The 19,099-nt window shown below is 40.9% G+C and overlaps 1 protein-coding gene across 10 annotated transcripts in view; it reads right to left on the reverse strand.

Moving 5' to 3' along the window:
• Window positions 1-19,099, reverse strand: part of DDX60L (DExD/H-box 60 like) — a 199,330-nt gene that overhangs the window by 27,092 nt on the left and 153,139 nt on the right. For all 10 annotated transcript variants that reach the window (XM_063664272.1, XM_063664270.1, XM_063664269.1 and 7 more), the window contains 5 exons: window positions 18,130-18,282; window positions 13,278-13,446; window positions 11,785-11,941; window positions 8,865-8,965; window positions 1,945-2,145 (listed from right to left, as the gene is read on the reverse strand). In XM_063664272.1, the coding sequence (XP_063520342.1) occupies window positions 1,945-2,145; window positions 8,865-8,965; window positions 11,785-11,941; window positions 13,278-13,446; window positions 18,130-18,282 (781 nt within the window). The remainder of the gene's footprint in view (window positions 1-1,944; window positions 2,146-8,864; window positions 8,966-11,784; window positions 11,942-13,277; window positions 13,447-18,129; window positions 18,283-19,099) is intronic.

A 19,099-nucleotide genomic window follows, 5' to 3' on the forward strand; every position in this document is an offset into this window, starting at 1 on the left:
CTATTCTTCCACAAAAAATATATAGACAGTCAAAATCAAGTTATATTATCAGTTATCACTCATACTTGATCTCCTTTATAAAGGAAAAAGTAAAAAACAACATATAAAAAGAATGAAAAAGTTAGCAAGTGCTTTTCCCATTCTTCTCTTTAATGAACACTAAAGCAAAACAATAAAAAGCCTAAAACTAAAATCATAAGACCTGAGACTACAAATGATAATAGCTAGCATTTATGTGTTCACTACTAATCGAATATGATGCTAAGAAGTCCTTGACTTGCATTAACTAGTTCATTTAATTTAACTATAATCTATAGTGGTTGTTATTTCCATTTTATAGCTGACAGTTCTGAGGTTTAGGAAAATGTAATTGGCTTATTAAAGTCAAATAGTCAGTAAATAATTGAACCAGGGACCTATTCCAGACCTTTATGAGTCTATAGCCAATACTCAACGACTATACTATATTACTTTTCACACATCAAAAATAACCCTGGTAATTCTTAATGCCTTATGGTCTTTTGTGATAAAACAAAATTAATTATTTTTTTCTCTCCTGAAGAAACATATAATCATCAAGAAAATACAAAGCATTAAAAGAGTGATGAAACTGAAGAGTTACTGCTACTGTTGACCTAAAAAATATTGAGGCAAAATTAATATAGAGAGCTCATTTGGGCCAAGGTTGACGACAGCTGTCTGGGACAGACACACTTCCAAGTTGTCCCAAAGAGTATTCTGCTCAGCCTTTGTTACAAGCAGATTTTTAAAGGCAAAAGGGGATAAGAAGTGGGCTGATACAAAGTTTTTTGAAGGACTTCTCACAGTTTTACAGAAATAACATTGATTTGTGATTGGCTATACATTGTTGAACTATAAGGAATGAGGTATGGTGTCCAATGTATGGTGTTTTATGGCTACTTCATGTCAGTTAGCCTAGAGCCCACACAGGAAGTGGCTTCAAGAGGTAATTATTTAGCTCCCGAGGGGAGTGAGACATGACTGCTGTCACACCCTGTCACATTCCAGTGCTTCTCTGGGCCTGATAATTAAAGGGCACTCACATTCCTCAGATAAAAAGTTTCTTGGCCAAGTGCACTGGCTCACACCTGTAATCTCAACATTTTGGGAGGCCAAGGCAGGTGTGATGGTTAACACTGAGTGTCAACTTGATTGGACTGAAGGAATCAAAGTATTGATCCTAGGTGTGTCTTTGAGGGTGTTGCCAAAGGAGATTAACATTTGAGTCAGTGGGCTGGGAAAGGCAGACCCACCCTTAATGTGGGTGGGCACCATCTAATCAGCTGCCAGCATGGCCAGAATATAAAGCAGGCAGAAATACATGAAAAGGCTAGACTGACTTAGCCTCCCAGCCTACATCTTTATCCTGTGCTGGATACTTCCTGCTCTTGAACATCAGACTCCAAATTCTTTCGTTTTGGGACTCAGACTGGCTTCCTTGCTCCTCAGCTTGCAGATGGCCTATTATGGGTCCTTGTGATCAGGTGAGTTAATACTTAATAAACTCTTCTTTCTACATATATCTATCCTATTAGTTCTGTTGCTCTAGAGAACCCTAATACAGTGAGTGGATTGCTCGAGCCCAGGAGTCTGAGACCAGCCTGGGCAACAGTGAACCCTCATCTCTACAAAAAAAAATAAAATAAAAATTAGCTGGGCATGGTGGTGTACACCTGTAGTCCCAGCTACTCGGGATGCTGAGATGGGAAGATCACTTGAGCCCAGGTGATCAAGGCTGCAGTAAACCATGATTGCACCACTGCACTCCAGCCTAGGTGACACAGTGAGACCCTGTCTCCAAAACAAACAAACAAAAAGAAAGTTTATTTTCTTTCTCAAGACAGACTTCTAAAGGAGCAGCAAACCCGACTAGAGCCAGGCCAGTGATGAAGACTGAACCTCAGGCAGTGTCCAGCATGGTACCTTTGCCTTGGCATCCTCTGGGTCATCTCCCTTGGAAGCCAGCAGCATGAGTCGCAGGATCAGGGTTATGCTGAGAGGGAACTGTCCTCTCAGCTCAGGAACACTGGATGCAAGGAGTCTTTTTATTTTGGGCAATGGAATATCAAAGAAATACACATTTCCAAGCAGGTCTTGACCTCTTCTTCCAGCACGACCAGACATCTGAAAGCAGCAAAGAATCACATGTAAAACCTCCCCAAATAATATCCTATGAAGTCCAAAGACGTATGACTTTACACTTGTTATCCGGGATTGTGTTAAATTGTGCATTTAGTTCCGAAACTAATCTATGTTAACATGGCACTTAAAAAATATAGTGTGGCTGGGCAAAAGAGATAATGAGGCATTGTTATATATATTTGGTCTTTGGCCCCAGTTGCTGGCATATGACTCCTAAAATCCTTGGACTCTCCAATATCTCTATGTGAATGAGTTGGCTGATAGCTGGCAGTCTCTAGGCAGCTTCAGGATGGGGACTGGTCGCCAGAAAGACCAAGGCACGATTAGAGGATTGGGACTTTCAGCCCCTCCTCGCAATTTCTGGGGAAGGGAGAAGGGCTGAAGGTTAAGTTGATCACCAGTGGCTGATGGTTTAATTCTTCAGGCCTGTGTAGTGAAGTTTCCATAAAAACCTAAAGGGACTGTCTCGAAGAGCTTCCAGACAGCTGAATACATGGAGGTTCCTGGAGGGTGGTGTGCCCTGAGAGGGCATGGAAGCTCCATGCCCCTTGACCCATACCTTGCTCTCACAGCTCTTCTTCTGTATCCTTTATAACGCCCTTCATAATAAGCTGATAAATATAAGTGTTTCTGAGTTCCATGAGCCACTCTAGCAAATTAACTAAACCCAAAGAGGAGGTCATGGGAACCCCAACTGGAAGCCAGTTGGTCCACAAGTTCCAAAGGACCGGACTTGTGACTGGTGTCTGAAGAGGAGGCAGTCTTGGGGACTGAGCCCTCAATGTGTGGAATCTGATACTATCTTCAGGTAGGTAATGTGGACTTGAATTGAGCTGCAGAATTGACTGCTCACTCGGTGGTGAGCAGAAATTCCCACACATTTGGTCACAGAAGTCTTCTGTGTTGATTGTAGTGATTATTATAGAGTGAGAGAATAGAAAAAGCAGTTTGCATTTTTCCTCATATTCAGAGGCAGAGTCATTAACAGGTATTCCCTATCATGCAGACAACTGTACTAGGGATGGTAAGATGATACGTAAAAGAAACTTACAAATGGAACCTGCTCTCAAGGAGCTTAGAGTCCATATACCCCCCACTCTTTCTCACCACACACACACAAAGAGAAGGAGAGAGAGAGGGAGGGATAGAGGGAGGGAGGGAGAGGGAAAGGGAGAGGGGGAGAGAGAGAGAGAGAGAGGAATAGAACTAGAGAGTGGCTTGAATAGGGAAAGTTCTCAGCCTTGTTTCAATCAGATCCTTTGTTTGCAAATGAAGGATTCAAACTTCTTCAGTTCTGCTTGGTTGAAATAGTTGAGCCCTGACTGGGTGGTTTCAAGCTCCAAACTAGAAGAGTCTGCTGGATGTTTCTTTCAAATGGCTGGAAGCGGGGAATTCCAACCACACTTGGCACCACCAACAGCAACTGTTCCCTATTTAAGACACTTTCTCTAACTCTTTTAACAAATAGAGTTAAAAGTAATGAAATTTAAAAAGTGTGCCTAAGCTCCTTGAGATACAAATCAAGTAAATTTATTAAAAGAGACAACATTTTGAAAGGCTTCGTGGAAGAGGTATGTCAAGGACCAACTATTTGCAGAAGAAATAACAGCCATTTATTCAATGCTTAATATGTGCTAGGCCCTTTATATAAATTAGTTTTAGGCGATCTTCATAATAATCCAGTGAGGTAGAGAGTATTGTCAGCCCCATTTAAAGATAAAGAAGGACTTCTAACGTGATGTTGAAAAAAAAAAAAGAACAAAAGTAAGAAAACTGAGCGCAGAGAACCTAAGTAACTTAGCCACAATCCAGCAACTGAGAACTAGCAGATTCAACTAACCCCTGATTTTTTTTAATCAAAGTCACGTCCCCAAGGACCATGTGAGCCTGCCTCTGGGAATCCTAAAAATGAGATTCCTGAAGATTACATGGTAGACAACCCATGCAAAAAAATGACAGCAGAGAAGAAAAAAGCAAGAAGACAGAGATTAGAAAGATGGTTAGAAACAGTAAGAAGATTAGATTGATTAGGATAAATGTTCATGATCATAAGAATATACATATTTTAGATAGAGAGCAAAAGGGATTTTATTGATAAAGGGCTTGAATATTGCCAACACTTCTATATTTGATCCTAGAGTAGAATTAGCCATCAAATATTCCCTTGCCAGAAAATGACATGAAGAAAAACTACGCTATCCATCATCTACAGCACGGAATAGAATACGGGCAAATCATAACCAGGAGGACTGTTAAAGTATGGCCCTGGCCAACAGACAGAATGGACTCCTGTGGCTGAGGTGCTCAAAGGTAAAACAGAACTAGGCAGCCACGGCAGGGTGAGGAAGTGGTCATGCACGCTGTGTTCTCAGAAAGATGTAAAGATGTCAAAGGATGCTTCCTACGATCAAGCCAAACCAGCTGCTGTTGGTGGTGCCAAGATAAACTGTGGCTGGAAATCTCCACTCCTAGCTGTTTGAAAGAAACATCTGATGGAAACTTCTGGTTTGGAGCTTGGAAACCACTCAGTCAGAGCTCAACTATTTCAACCAATCAGAAAGGAAGAAGTTTGAATCCTTCATTTGCAAACAAAGGATCTGATTGAAAACAAGGCTGAGAACTTTCCCTATTTAGGCCAGACCCTCCCTTTGTTCTTTGAAGAGCCCACTTTCACTTACAGCAAAGGCTGAGTTTCTCCAATCTGCAGGTTGTTTTTTATAGAAAATAAAACTCTGTTTTGCCTCTGCAGATCTCATATCCTTTTGTTAACACTCTTATAATAGCCCTGGGTAAAGAAGGAAGGAAGAAGGATGCTGGCTACAGAAATTGCGATACAGAAATCTGATGACACCACTGCAGAAGAGTAATTGGATGATCTGTGTAATAGATTAAGCATCAAAAGCAAAGGAGAGAAAAGCATTAAAGATGACTCCGGAATGAAAAAGTGGGCACAGCAAATGAAGAAGGAAATGTTTATTAAGGACCTTTAATGTGTCTCTTTCCTATTTCACTTAATCCTCACATAGGCTGTAGGGTAGTGATTATCACGGCCATTCTGGAGATAGTGAAGGAAGATCCAGCAGTTCGGATATCTCACCTGAAGTCTCACATCTGTTTGGCAATAATCACCTCATGTCCACAGATTTTCCATTATCATGGTTTCCATTATACCACAACTGAAAATGACAGCCTGGCATAGATGGATGCACATTGTACAGAAGAAATCATCAGTTCCACAAATACCTTCAGCATCTCTTGTCATCCCCATGCTAACTGCTATTTGAGATACGAATTCCTTAATGGAATTTACAAGAGTACATAACAAGAACAGTGAAAGAACAAGCGCAATCACATCTCCCCAAAGCTGGAGTAATCAAAGAAGACTTCAAAGAAAACACATAAGGACAGTTCAATCAGACCCTTGTAAAGGGGCTAGGATTTCAATCAGGGGAAAGAAGGAAAAGTCTCTAAGAGGAAGAAGGAGAGCAAAGGTCCTGATGAACAAGGCATAGCAGAAATGAGAGGTCAATTACTAAAACAGTTTGTGCCAGAAGGTTCTCACTAGGAAAGAACAAGAAATAAATATATATATTTTTAAAAATTACGCGGTGATCAGGATGCAAAGGGCCCTACTAATAACAGCTGACATTCATTGAGCACTTACTATGTCCTGTGCACAGTTCTGAGTGGTGTACATTTTTCAGTTAGTCCTCATAATAACCTTCTGAAATATAATTATTGTCACCATCGTACAGATTGAGAAACTGACACCCGAGAAATTAACTAACTTGTCCGTAGTTGCACAGCTAGTAAAGAATAAGGTAAAGAGTTAAGCCTAGGGAATCTAGGACGAGATTCCCCCATATTAATCATTATACATACTCCTTCAGAAGCACTGTGAAGATCTAGCACATAGGTACCTGAGGCAAGACTTGAGCCAGGCCACCAGTGTGGTGGTGAGCACTCCCAGCAGGGGAGGGGCAGGGCAACAGGGTGGTTTGAATGTAGGCAGAATCAAGGTAATGCTGACATGGTGGTGAAGAGGCTCAGGAAAGGATACCAAGAGACTGTGATAGCAATAAGGGCATTCTGATAACTAGAGCAATCCCAGGCGTATGCCAATAAGGAGACTTTTGGAGGCCCTGGGAGGCAGTGAATGTGTTTTTGCTTATGGGAAAGAAGTGACTCATTGGGACCTAGGCAGCAGACTGTGGTAGGCAGCTTTCTCAGTGGCTGCTCCCAATGATTCTAATAATCACAGCTTCCTGCTATTCACAGCCTTGTGTAATCTGCTCTCCTTGATTGTTGAAGAAAAGCCAGGAAGGCAAAGCTAACAAGTATTCTCTTTATCTTACAGGCAATAAAATCCTATGAAGATTGAGTGACATGAGGAAGACACCTAGGAGCAGGTCATGACATGTATTTGACTCATAATAAATGCCATTTGAGGGAATATATAAATGAGTATATTTTAAAAGAAAATGGAAAGACCAAAAGGAGAAAATGGCATGTTAGCAGAAAATCCATATCATTTTTTTCAATTAATATAGTAAAGCATATTATTTGCTTTAAAGAGCTAATATAAAATACACAGTTCAGGGGTCTGTATTACCTGCTGTGCTAGGAAAAATCACACTCCCATGAGACTAGATTCCTCTATCAAAGAAAGCACTAGAAGGAAGGAAGGTGCACAGCTTCATGCCACATATTCAAATAGATCTAGAGAAAGAACAAGATTTTGATACAGCTGGACAAAGTCACTGAAGTCAGTTCCTGGGAAACCAGCTTTGGAGACTGAATTTTCTATTTATATTTCTAAATAATAACTTAGTTGTTGAGTGAGAAACATAAATCCACAGATAGATTTTCTTTTTTAAAACTTTTAAGTATAAAACATAGTAAATGCTTACTTCTAGTTGGAAGATGTGTCAAAATACTGACATGAAGTCAAAATAATGACAGCTAAACTAAGGCTGTAGCTATAAGATCATGACAAAACTGAAATGCATGAAATACTTTTGGTAGGAAAGTGCAAGCAGTAGAACTAACAGTTTCTGGTTCTCATTGTATGACACATCCTTCTAGACAAATTGTAAATAACATAGAAATAATATGGAAATACAATTCTGTTTTAAGTGCATTTCTCTAAACAGAGGCAACCTGACATTTGGGATGATTAGGCGGTTGTTGAGGGGTATAAGTGCAAAGGGCAATTCCCAGAAAAGTCTGCCACCTGACCCTCGAGAAACAAATAAAATCCATTCACAGAGAAGGTATATTTTATTCTGTCCTAGGAGATAATGCTAAGTCATCAGGGCAGGATAACAAAGTAGTTCCACTCTCATTATGGTCCATAGTAAATAAATGATGTTGGATTTCTTCCAAACTAGTGATTTTGGCAAGGAAGAGAAAAAAGGAGACTATAATTCTGAAGGAAACACAAGTCCCTTAAGAGAAACTTTGCTCTCTACACGAAAAAGAGAAAGACTGAAAAATTCCAGCTCAGGGACTTCCTGTTTTTCATAACAGAACACGGTAAAAGGTGATATGGTCTATAGCTATACTTGAGAAAAGGAAAATATGGCTTTTAAAGTTGAAACAGCAACATCCTAAAAGGTCATGGAATGGAGATAAACTACTTTTCTCTGTAAAATCACAGTCTTCATATTCCAGCCTAGGTGAGTTCACATGATCCACATTTGAATAAGAAAAGAGGAAAACTTCAAGAATAAGCAAACTGAAAAAATTTATATTTTATAATTTATCTTTTATATTTCGAGACTAGGCAAAGATTATTGTCAGTTTTTTTTTTAGCAGTGTGTACAGAGGAGGTGATTTTTCTTCCCTTTGACTTGCAATATATATCACATATAGGATGTCACATAAGGAAATGAGAAGACTCTCAGGTATAACATCTTTGTCTTTGTGTCTAAATCTCTGTTCTATAGCCCTTCTCTTTTATTTTTATTTTTCTCACTCTCAACCTTGTTTTTCTTTCATTTCTCTTTCCTCCCTCGCCTTATAATACAGACATATTTTTATCCTTGATTTTTAAAAAGTTATCTAGAGACCTCCGAGTAACATTTCTCACTCCAGAAATTCCACTAAAATGATAATGAAAACCTTTTTTAAAAAAAAAGCATAAACTCCCAAGAAGGTGAATGGTATTAAAGTCTTGGAATTTGGAAAACAGGTGGTCAATGACTCCTAAATACTCAATACTAAACTTCAAGTAAGGAAGTCAAAACCTACCTAATTTAAATGACAGGATTCCCAAAAGACCCAGGAATTGATAATACCAAGTGCCACACACAGAGAAAGGCAAATTAAAGGAAACAGCTAACGCAAGGAATTTCAGACCATTTTACATACTCCCAGAAAAATAAAATAAAGGAGCACTATAAAGGATCAAGAATCAAAACAGCTGTACATTTCTCAAGAAATATAAAAGCTACACTAAAAACTGAAATACTTTAAGATTATTAAGCCAATAAACCCTAACTGTGAAAAAATAGTGAAAACAGATAAATCACACAACATGAAGCAACAAGATATGAGGCCACTCAACTCAAAAATGCTATGCCACATAGAAAGTAAAAGGAAGGACACAAACCATAGCCTGTTACCAGATGTGAGTGCCACATGGTTCATTATTTCACACTCAGCTCTCAGCAGTGGGAGTTAAAGAGTCAGAGAGTTACCTGTCTGTAATTTAAAGCATCCAGATAGACTGAGTCTTGGGCAAAAACAACAGATTTGCATGGCATGTGGATCCCTAAGGCGAATGTTTCAGTAGCTGTCACTACCTAGGAAAAAAAAAAACCAAGAGTTAATACACAATATAGCATATCTATAAAGACACAAGATCTATTTTCCACTCCAGTCACTGAACAACTCTTAGAGCTTTAACAAACCACATGTCATTAAAACTAACATACTAGCCCTACTGTTCTTGCAACTGCCTGACTATTCAAAGAACACTGCTACTTCAGCATCCTAACTGTTGCCATTTGCTCACCCTAAAATCATTTTCCTCAAATCTCCATTTGCAGGCTTTTTCTGATCTCTATATAAATGTCCAAAAAGACTTCCTGCACCATCGTTTCTAAAATAACCATGTTTACTTGTCCCCCCAAGACCTTCAGTATCATGAGGACATGGGCATTGATCTCTCTCGGCCACTGCTGTATCCTCAACACCTGGAAGAGTATTGGACACACAGCAGATGCACAATAAATATGTGTCCAATAAATGCATGAATGAATGAACAACAAGCATTCAAATTTTCCTTAAGATAGGGTAATAATGTTTTGCCTTACATACTCTGGACAACCACCTTCTCTTATTCTCATGTTTGTTTATGGAGGTTTTATCCAAACAGCTAAATGATCTAATTAATGGAAGGATAATAAAGTTACATTTTGCTTCTTATTTACTTTCTTAATATCAGTTATGTGCCCAATCACCTATTTAATGCTAAGTGCATATAGCTGCTCTCTCTTCCTGTCAAATACACTAATATTAACCTGTGCCATAATTATTTCAATTATTTAACGATAAAGAGTAAGCAAAAAGACTTTCTAATTGATATTTATAAACCCATCCAAATTCAACCCATTATTTGTTCATCTGTAAAAGTTCATCAATAAAAACAAAAGGCTCAAATCACTAAACTTTAGAATTTAGCCATAATGAGTACCATTTAGAAAAAAAATGTGTTCTGGCCAAGTGTAGTGGCTCATGCCTGTAATCTCAGCACTTTGGGAGGCCAAGGCAGGCCGATCACCTGAGATGAGGAGTTCGAGACCAGCCTGACCAACATGGAGAAACCCTGTCTCTATTAAAAATACAAAATCAGCCTGGCATGGTGGCGCATGCCTGTAATCCCAGCTACTCAGGAGGCAGAGGCAGAATTGCTTGAACCCTGGAGGCAGACACTGCAGTGAGCCGAGATTACGCCATTGCACTCCAGCCTGGGCAACAAGAGTGAAACTCTGTCTCAAAAAAAAAAAAAAAAAAAAAAAGTGTTCTGCGTAGCAAGCTCCCACAGTTTCAGAATAACACTTTTACAATAATAAGGCTATTCATTCATTTACATATTCATTCATTTACTCACTCATTAACTTTTATTGAGCCACTACTATGTGACAAGATCTAAAACACTGACTGTGATGAATAAAATTGGAGTGACCTTTGCCCATAATTAATAACCTTTATGAAAACTTTTCTGGTTATTTGTCCTTTAAAATGACAAATAAATGATACACATATGAAAACCGAGCAGAGTTGTTCACAATATTTTATTTTTATAAACAGCAAGAAACAACTTTTATTTATGATATCTAATACTCCTCACTCTTCTTAAGATTACGAAAATGGCTGGGCATGGTGGCTCACACCTGTAATACCAGCATTTTGGGAGGCTGAGGTGGGCTGATCACCTGAGGTCAGGAGTTTGAGACCAGCCTGGCCAACATGGTGAAACCCTGTCTCCACTAAAAATACAAAAATCAGCTGGGCATGGTGGTACATGCCTGTAATCCCAGCTATTGAAGAGAATGAGGCAGGAGAATGCCTTGAACCCAGGAGGTGGAGGTTGCAGTGAGCTGAGATTGTGCCACTGCACTCCAGCCTGGGTGATAGAGCAAGACTCCGTCTCAAAAAAAAAGATTACAAAATAAATACCCTGAATAGCGTAACGACTACCCTTCTACACAACTCTTCACACACTATCCCCACCTAGAAATAGAATATTGCAAGCTTCTGAAACATACTAACAAAAAGTTAACATAAAGCATTTAACTATGAGCCATCTAAGATGTCCTTACCCTCTTCCAAGTTCATTTGGAGGTATCACATCTATCAGCTCTGTCTAAAACATGTTAGTCTAGTGCAAGCTTTTTCCAATTCTTAAAAAAGAAATGTCTTTCTCTTAGCTGAGGTATGACATTAGAAAATAGTCTGACTAAAAGTATAGTCATTTATACTAAATGTATAAATATCCTTATGAGCTGTCTAGGACAAAATTGTAAGAACTATGTCCTAGATACTAAGTGTTAAAGAGTAAAGGGTTATGACCAGGCACAGTGGCTCATGTCTGTAATCCCAGCACTTTGGGAGGCCCAGGCGGGTGGATCATGAGGTCAGGAGTTCGAGAACAGGCTGGCCAGCAGGGTGAAACCCTGTCTCTAATAAAATACAAAAAAAATTAGCTGGGCATGGCGGTGCACGCTTGTAATCCCAGCTACACGGGAGGGCTAAAGTAGGAAAACTGATTGACTCTGGGAGGTGGAGGTTGCAGTGAGCCAAGATCATGCCACTGCACTCCAGCCTGGAAAACAGAGCGAGACTCCATCTCATAAAAATTAAAAAAAAAAAAAGAGTAAAGGTTATGCCTAGATTACCACAGCTATACTACTCCATTATAAATATTATTTTTCAATGTAGAAATAATTTTTAAACTCCTCTAATAAATGGGATAGATGGAGCAGTCCAGTCCAGCGAGTGGTAATAAAAAGACACTGGTTAGATGAGAAAAACAACTGGTATAATTTTTTACCTTTTAGTGGCATTCAGCATCATATATGCACAACTTTATTTTTTAAATGCAAAGAAATTTACCTACCCTAATAAGCCCTTTTACAAAGAGTATCTCAACGAACTCTTTTTCTTTAAAATACATGCCGCTGTGATGATATCCAATCCCCCTTTGTGCTAAAGCCTCCAGTTCTTTGCCGTGTCTTGTTAATCGCACTCGTTTTAATACCCTATCCAAAGTCTAAAACAAGAAAGAAATGTAAAACAATTGATCATGTATTTTATTTAATTTCAAGCTCAATCAGAATCAAAGGACATTTTCATGAGCAAATCACTTACATCTTGCACACAGTGAGGCTGCCCTTTGACCCTGAACCTACATGTTTTATGACTACAGAAACAATCTGCCCATTTTTGTGAACAGACTATCTCAGAGAAGAGGCATTCATAAACTAAAGGGGAAGATGCTATTGAAGCAGCAGATCAAATGCCCTGGACAGATGAGTAAACGACCTTCTGCTGCCTGAGACAGACAGACTACTTCTCTACTGGAACCTTAGGAGTCCTTTTCAAGCAAAGAGAGAGAGACTTCTCCAAGAAGGCAGAGCAAGATCTCTACTCTAGATGATCAGAGAATTCTTGCTTCTCACTGAACCACTCACAAGTCATATCCAACCCCTTAAAAATGTCCATACCCTCATAGCCTCACTTCTAAGAATTTATCCTCAGGAGGAAATCCAGCAGTTGGCAAAGATGTCAAAGGTAAAAACGTATTACAAGAACAAGAAAAAATAATAAAAATAGCCTATGCAGCCTAGAGTAAGACAACTGGTTACATAAATCATAATCATCCACATAAATATATACTATGAAGCTATTAAAATTATAACGTAGCTCTATTGTTGTTGGCAAGAAATAAGTAAGGGAGGAAAGGAGATTACAGACCAATTTGTGTATAATATGGCCTTATTTTATTAACAAATAAATACATGAAATGTCTATGTGAGTGTGGACATGCTTGTGACTACAAGCAATAGAATAAAAGATCTGATAGAACAGTGAGTCTCTCTGAGCTGTGACATTATTTTTATTTTCTATTTTCAAGTACTTCTGCAATGGACATAAATTACTTGCATAATAAAAAAGGTTTAAATGCCATATCATCCTTGGATATTTCAATATCTGTTTAATGAAATGTTTTGAACGTTATATAGGTCTCTGAAATTGAAACTTTCAGTTGATATTTTTTAAAATATATTGTGTCATAAACCCAAACATGACCAGAATTAAAATATATCATATTGAATTGAATTCTAGAATCAGGCTACAAACTAATCCAAGATAATAGAGTGAAATAAAATAAGAGGCTGACATTCACACTGAGCAAGGAAGAGTCACTTATAGAACTTTAGCACATTAAATTGGGATAATCATTGCAAAACAAACAAAATAATACACAGAGATAATCATATTTCAAAGATATTACACAAGTCATTTCAGTGTTCAAAGATATTAAACGATCACTATGATAAAACGTCACAACTGTAGAGTATTATATTAATAATTCTCTGACGTACTGAGCCTTTATTCCTGGTAATCTCAGCGTGTAGGGCTTTGAAATCAGCATACGTGCGGTCCTCAGAGATTTCCAGAATCTTCAGATTCTCCAGGAAATTAATATATTCAGCTATATACATTTGTTTTCTTCTCAGTTTTTCAGCCTTCTTCGGGTTTTTTTTATTGCTACTATTTAAAAAAAAAAAAAACTTTTAAGTAATGAAAACTCATATTCAGTTACTGCAAGAAGCCTAAGGCCCCACAGATTTCCCTTGGTCATCCGACGTTGACAGTAGCTCCATCAATCCTGACTTGGTCTCCCCTTCCTCACGTGCACTTCCACCACTTCATCTAGAAGTCAGGTCCCCTCATCAGCAAAATCCTCTATATTTTCTTCATTTTCTCTGCATAATTTCTCCTCCTTCACACTGTAACAGATATCCAGTTCTTCTCAGGAAAATTTCTGCCCCTGAATCTCTTTTGAGCACTGGCCAGAGCACAGTGGAAAAGCAAAGGGGGCGGGGTGTGTGGCACAGTCTAGAACGAGTTGGCACATCCCCTGATCCCACTAACTCTGGTCTTAAGAAGAGGGTTCCAGAAAGAAAAGGGTACTTTAAATATCCATGCTGATAGCAGAGACCCTTCCTGACTAGGCCTAAGAGAAAAATTGATTCTACCATTAAATATTCTTTATTTTCATGGCCCATATCGTTCATTACACATCCAACTTGAAATGTAGTTCCTAGTCCTGAAAAAAAGACTGACTGAAGAGAATCAGTCACCGAGAAGACCTGGAGCTCCGACATCTCTCTCCCAGGTATTTTTCCCTTCCCCTATGTCCAAAAAATATACACAACAAGCAGAAAGAAGATCAAAGCAGCGGTGGAAACAATAGAGAGCTTGCCCTAGTCTTTAGGAAACGTCTGAATTAGAAGGGCTACGGAAGTTGTTTCAATATTGTTACAGACTGAATGTTTGTGTCCCCCTCAAAACAAATTCATGTGTTGAAATCCTAAACTCCATGTGTGATATCAGAAGGTGGGGTCTTTGGGAGGTGATTAAGTCATGAAGACAGAGTTTTCATGAATGGGATTGGCAACCTTGTAAAAGAGGCTCCAGAGACATCCCTCGCCCCTCCCACCAGGTAAGGACACAGAGAAGACAGCTCTCTATGAACCAGGAAGCAGCTCTGTCAATACCCTGATCTCGGACTTCCTAACCTCCAGAACGGTGAGAAATAAATTTCTGTTTAGAAGCCACTTAGTCTGTGGTAATTTGTTATGGATTAAGACAAATGTTGAGGGAAGGTTTAGTTAGTGTTTCAAAAGTATTTATGAAGCATTATTACTATGTGCCAGGCAATATGCTATTACTGAGGGACTCAAAGAAGAATATGCACAGTTCTGGTAAGGGAACTCCCAATCTAAAGAAAATAAAGATATGGAAACAACTGCAATGCAGTGTTATAATTAATCCAAATGCTTTAATGATTCAAAGTGGAATGAGAACAAAAGACAAAGGGTAATAGATCTATCTGAGGGAATCATTATAAACTTCAGAGAGAAGACTTAAAACAAAAGATGTGGGAGAAATGAGCGGATTTATGAGCCAACAGAAAGGAAGGCCCTCCAGGTAGATTCAGTGTGTAGTACATAGATTCAGATGGTGGAGAGCAATTCATGTGAGTGCCTACCCATTAACAACTCTACCAAGCAATTCAGAAGGAAGAACTTTGTATGTAGGACAATCTAACTAAATGTGCACATTAGAACTGATGGCAGCAGTGGCTAATCTGGAGAGGCTGCTGCCATGACACCAGCTGCAGTCGGGGAGGCAAGGCCAGGGCTGTGTGCTCCATGGAGCCAGCAGGAGCTGGGAACAAGGGGAAGTCCTGCCCACTTCTGAGTTGACAGGGTGGGAGACGCATTCCCCAGGCACAGCTGTAGACACCCAAGCTGCAGCTGCAGACCCAGGCATCTCTGTGCTCTTGGGGGCTGGGAGCAGGCAGGAGCCCTGCCCTTATGGGCATAGCTGCAGCCACCCAAGCCATGGCTGCAGACCTGGGCCTCCCTGTGCACTTGGGTGCCAGGAGTGGGCAGGAGCCCCATCCTCCCACATATAGCTGCAGCCACCCAAGCTGCAACTGTGGACCCAGGCATCGCCACACTCTCGGGGGCCCAGGAAGGCCCCCTTCCCTCTGCAGGTTTGGAAGCACCTGCTCCCGCTACCTGGCCTCTCTCTGCTCCCAGCCCCTACTCCACAGGCTCAGAAGTATCTGCTCCTGCTGCCTGGCCTCTCCCTGCTCCTGGCACCCACTCCAATCTCAGAGCAAAGTTGAGGCCAAGCCCAGGTGCTGTCACAACCTAACCAGGTGCGTGCACGCTCAGGACAGCGCTGACATGCCAGCTCCCTGTTGACTCGGCCATTTCCAGACATTGAGTGCCAGTGAGCATGGGAGGGAGGCCAAGGTGGGGGCTAAGAGCAGCTCAGCGCCGGCCTGCAGGCGGCCCTTTGGCACAAACAGCCTGGGTGCCATGAACAGCAGCAGGAGGCAGACAGGCTCTGAGCAGAAAGGAGTGGGTCCCTGGTGAAGTCCCACCTTCAAGCTGGGAAAGGCCTGAAACCTGAAGGCTGGGCTGCCAGTCCTGTGGACCGGAGTGGGAACTTATGGTGCTTTTTCCAGGCCTGCCCATGGCCACCCATGGACCAATCAGCACACACTTCTTCCCCTCTGAATCCCATATAAACCTCAGACTCAGCCAGACTTGAGGACTCAACAGACGACCAGCTGCAGAGAGGAGCTACCCACTCCAGGGTCTCCTCTCTGCTGAGAGCTGAGCAGACGTCAGGATTACCAGCTGTGGAGGGGAGCTACCCACTCCAGGGCCTCATCTCTGCTAAAAGCTGAGGACTCAACAGGGCAACCAACTGCAAAGAAGAGCAACCCACTCCAGGGTCTCCTCTCCACTGAGAGCTGAGCACTTGACAGGATTACCTGCCTGCAGAGAGGAGCGACTCACTCCAGGTTCTCCTCTCTGCTAAGTGCTCAACACTCACTGGGACACCCCACCTGCAGAGAGAAGCTACCCACTGCAGGTCTCCTCTGAGCTGTTCCATTTCTCAATAAAGCTCTTCTTCACCTTGCTCACCCTCCACTTGTCTGTGTACCTCATTCTTCCTGGATGCAGAACAAGAACTTGGGACCCACTGAATGGCAGGGCTAAAAGAGCTGTAACACAAACAGGGCTGAAACACACCCCTTGCTTGCCACATTATGGGTGACAAGCAGGAGAGAAGAGAGAAGGGGAGAAGAGCTGCAGCCCTTCGGGGAGCCCAGACCTAGGAGCTCCCCAAGCCATGGCTGTGATAACTTCTTTGGGGCTCTGCAGTTCCTGGCATCTCTGGGCACCACCACATTCCCCAGTGCCAGCCGTGGAAGCTGCTTGCAGTACACCTGGTCCAGCCCCAGCCTCACAGGAAGCTGGTGCCTGTGCCAGTGCCTGGAGCTGCCCACCCCTCTGCAGCTAGCATGCCTGGCTGTGTGCAGCAAAGGTGCCATTGGCCACAGAGGTTTCCGGCCAGAAAAGCAACACCCGTAACAGAATCCCATAACAGAACAATCAGACCAGCACCTGTACATCAATAACATTGGAACAGGTGAACCTGGAACAAGAAATTACACACGAGAAAGACTCCAAAGAATCCCAAATAACAAATGGCAAAGACCTGAACCAAGGCAGAGCAAGTAAGTGAGGATGGAGAGGATGGCAAGGAGAGAAGAAATATTTTGACCACAGAACTGATCAGACCTTGGGGAGAAAGGAAAAGAAAATCACAGCAGTGAAGTCCTACTCCAAGCATACAATTGGTATGGCAATTCATTCTATACGCCATTCTTTTGTTTTTAAGTTTTATTTTAAGTTCAATGGTACATGTGCAGATTTGTTATATAGGTAAACTTAGGTCACGAGAGTTTGTTGTACAGATTATTTCATAACCCAGGTATTAAGCCTAGTGCCTATTAGGTATTTCTCCTGATCCTCTCTCTCCCTCCTCCTCCCACCCTCCACCCTCGGATAGGCCCCAATGTGTGTTGTTCCCCTCTACGTGTCCATGTATTCTCATAATTTACTTCCTACTTATAAGTGAGAACATGTAGTATTTGGTTTTCTGTTCCTGCATTAGTTTGCTAAGAATAATGGCCTCCAGCTCTATCAATGTCCCTGTAAAGGACATAATCTCATTCTTTTTTATGGCTGCATAGTATTCCATGGTGTACATGTACCACATTTGCCTTATCCAGTCTATCATTCATGGGCATCTAGGTTGATTCCATGTCTTTGCTATTGTGAATGGTGCTTCAATGAACATATGCATGCATGTATCTTTACAAGAGAATGATTTATATTCCTTTGGGTAGACACCCAGCAATGGGATTGCTGGGTTGAATGGTATTTCTGTCTTTTGGTCTTTGAGGAATCACCACACTATCTTCCACAATGGTTGAACTAACTTACACTCCCACCAATAGTGAATAAGTGTTCTACAGACCAGGAAACCTCCAGGTTGTGGCCTGGGGCATGAATGCAGGTTATGGTTAAGTAGGCTGAGGGCCTCCTAGGAGGCCCAGTTGATTCTTAGGCTTACAGGCTGTAGTCCCACCTCTCCTGATTCCTAAATGAAATCTATCTACATGTATAAGAGGGATTCCCTTCCTCCCATCCTCCCACCCAAATTTACTCTATTTGCAAAAACTGTGAAGCAATAACAAGAACCTCTTTGTGGCTCAGGTCTCTAAACATTTCTGACAGTGTCTTGTAAATATTTTAAGTCTTCAGGGGCCAATTTGTTTAAGTAAACATTAATACTTACATCCTTTTCTGTGTCTTCCTCACTTTTTCAAGTACTTCATCTATTGCAAAGACATAACTATGACATTCAGTGTGGGGATGGCTTTTTGTCTCTGTCTTCTCCAGAAAAGTGCACACACTTCCAGCTCTTTTTCCCACATCCCCATTCTGAAACCTAAAAACAAATGAAAATAGTGCTTTGAAAAGACTATGTTTCTATCCATATTGTAAACCAAAAATAAAATTATAAGGCCCCTCAATCATCTGAATAGACTTCGTCCCAGGCCAGGGCACTCTAAAATTTAAACTGAAAGACTGGTTTAAGCCCCAGTGGGAAGTAGGGGTTCAACATACCTCTCTATACTCTCCAGCATTAACACCAACGCAGACCTTAAGTCTGATAAGAAACATTTACAGTCTATTCTCTCTGAAGCCAGCTACCTGGAGGCTTCATGTGCATGGTAAAACTTTGGTCTCCACAACCTCTTATCATAACCCAGACATCCCTTTCTGTTGATAACTATTTCAACCAATTCCCAATCAGAAAAGTTTTAAATCTACCTGTAACCTGGAAGCCTCCCTCCCCAACTTTGAGTTGTCCTGCCTTTCTGGACCAAACCAATGTATATGTTAAATGTATTTGATTGATGTCTCATATCTCCCTATAATGTATAAAACCAAGCTGTAGCCCTTGGGCACATGTTCTCAGGATCTCCTGAGGGATGTGTCACAGGCCATGGTCACTCATATTTGGCTCAGAATAAATCTCTTCAAATATTTTAGGGAGTTTGACAATATCATATGTCCATCTACCACTATCATCTTGACATAGAGTTTGCTAGAAAAAAATGTTTTGGCTCAATGTATGTAATGTCCAGTAATATTACACTCATTCTAGGCTGAGTTCACCATAGAATTTTTTCGAATATTACTTGTGAGGCCATGGATTTACTAGCATGTTTAGAAAACAGACTTCGAAAAGAAATTCTATT

This window comes from Pongo pygmaeus, chromosome 3 (assembly GCF_028885625.2).
Source record: "Pongo pygmaeus isolate AG05252 chromosome 3, NHGRI_mPonPyg2-v2.0_pri, whole genome shotgun sequence".
Lineage (NCBI taxonomy): Eukaryota > Metazoa > Chordata > Mammalia > Primates > Hominidae > Pongo > Pongo pygmaeus.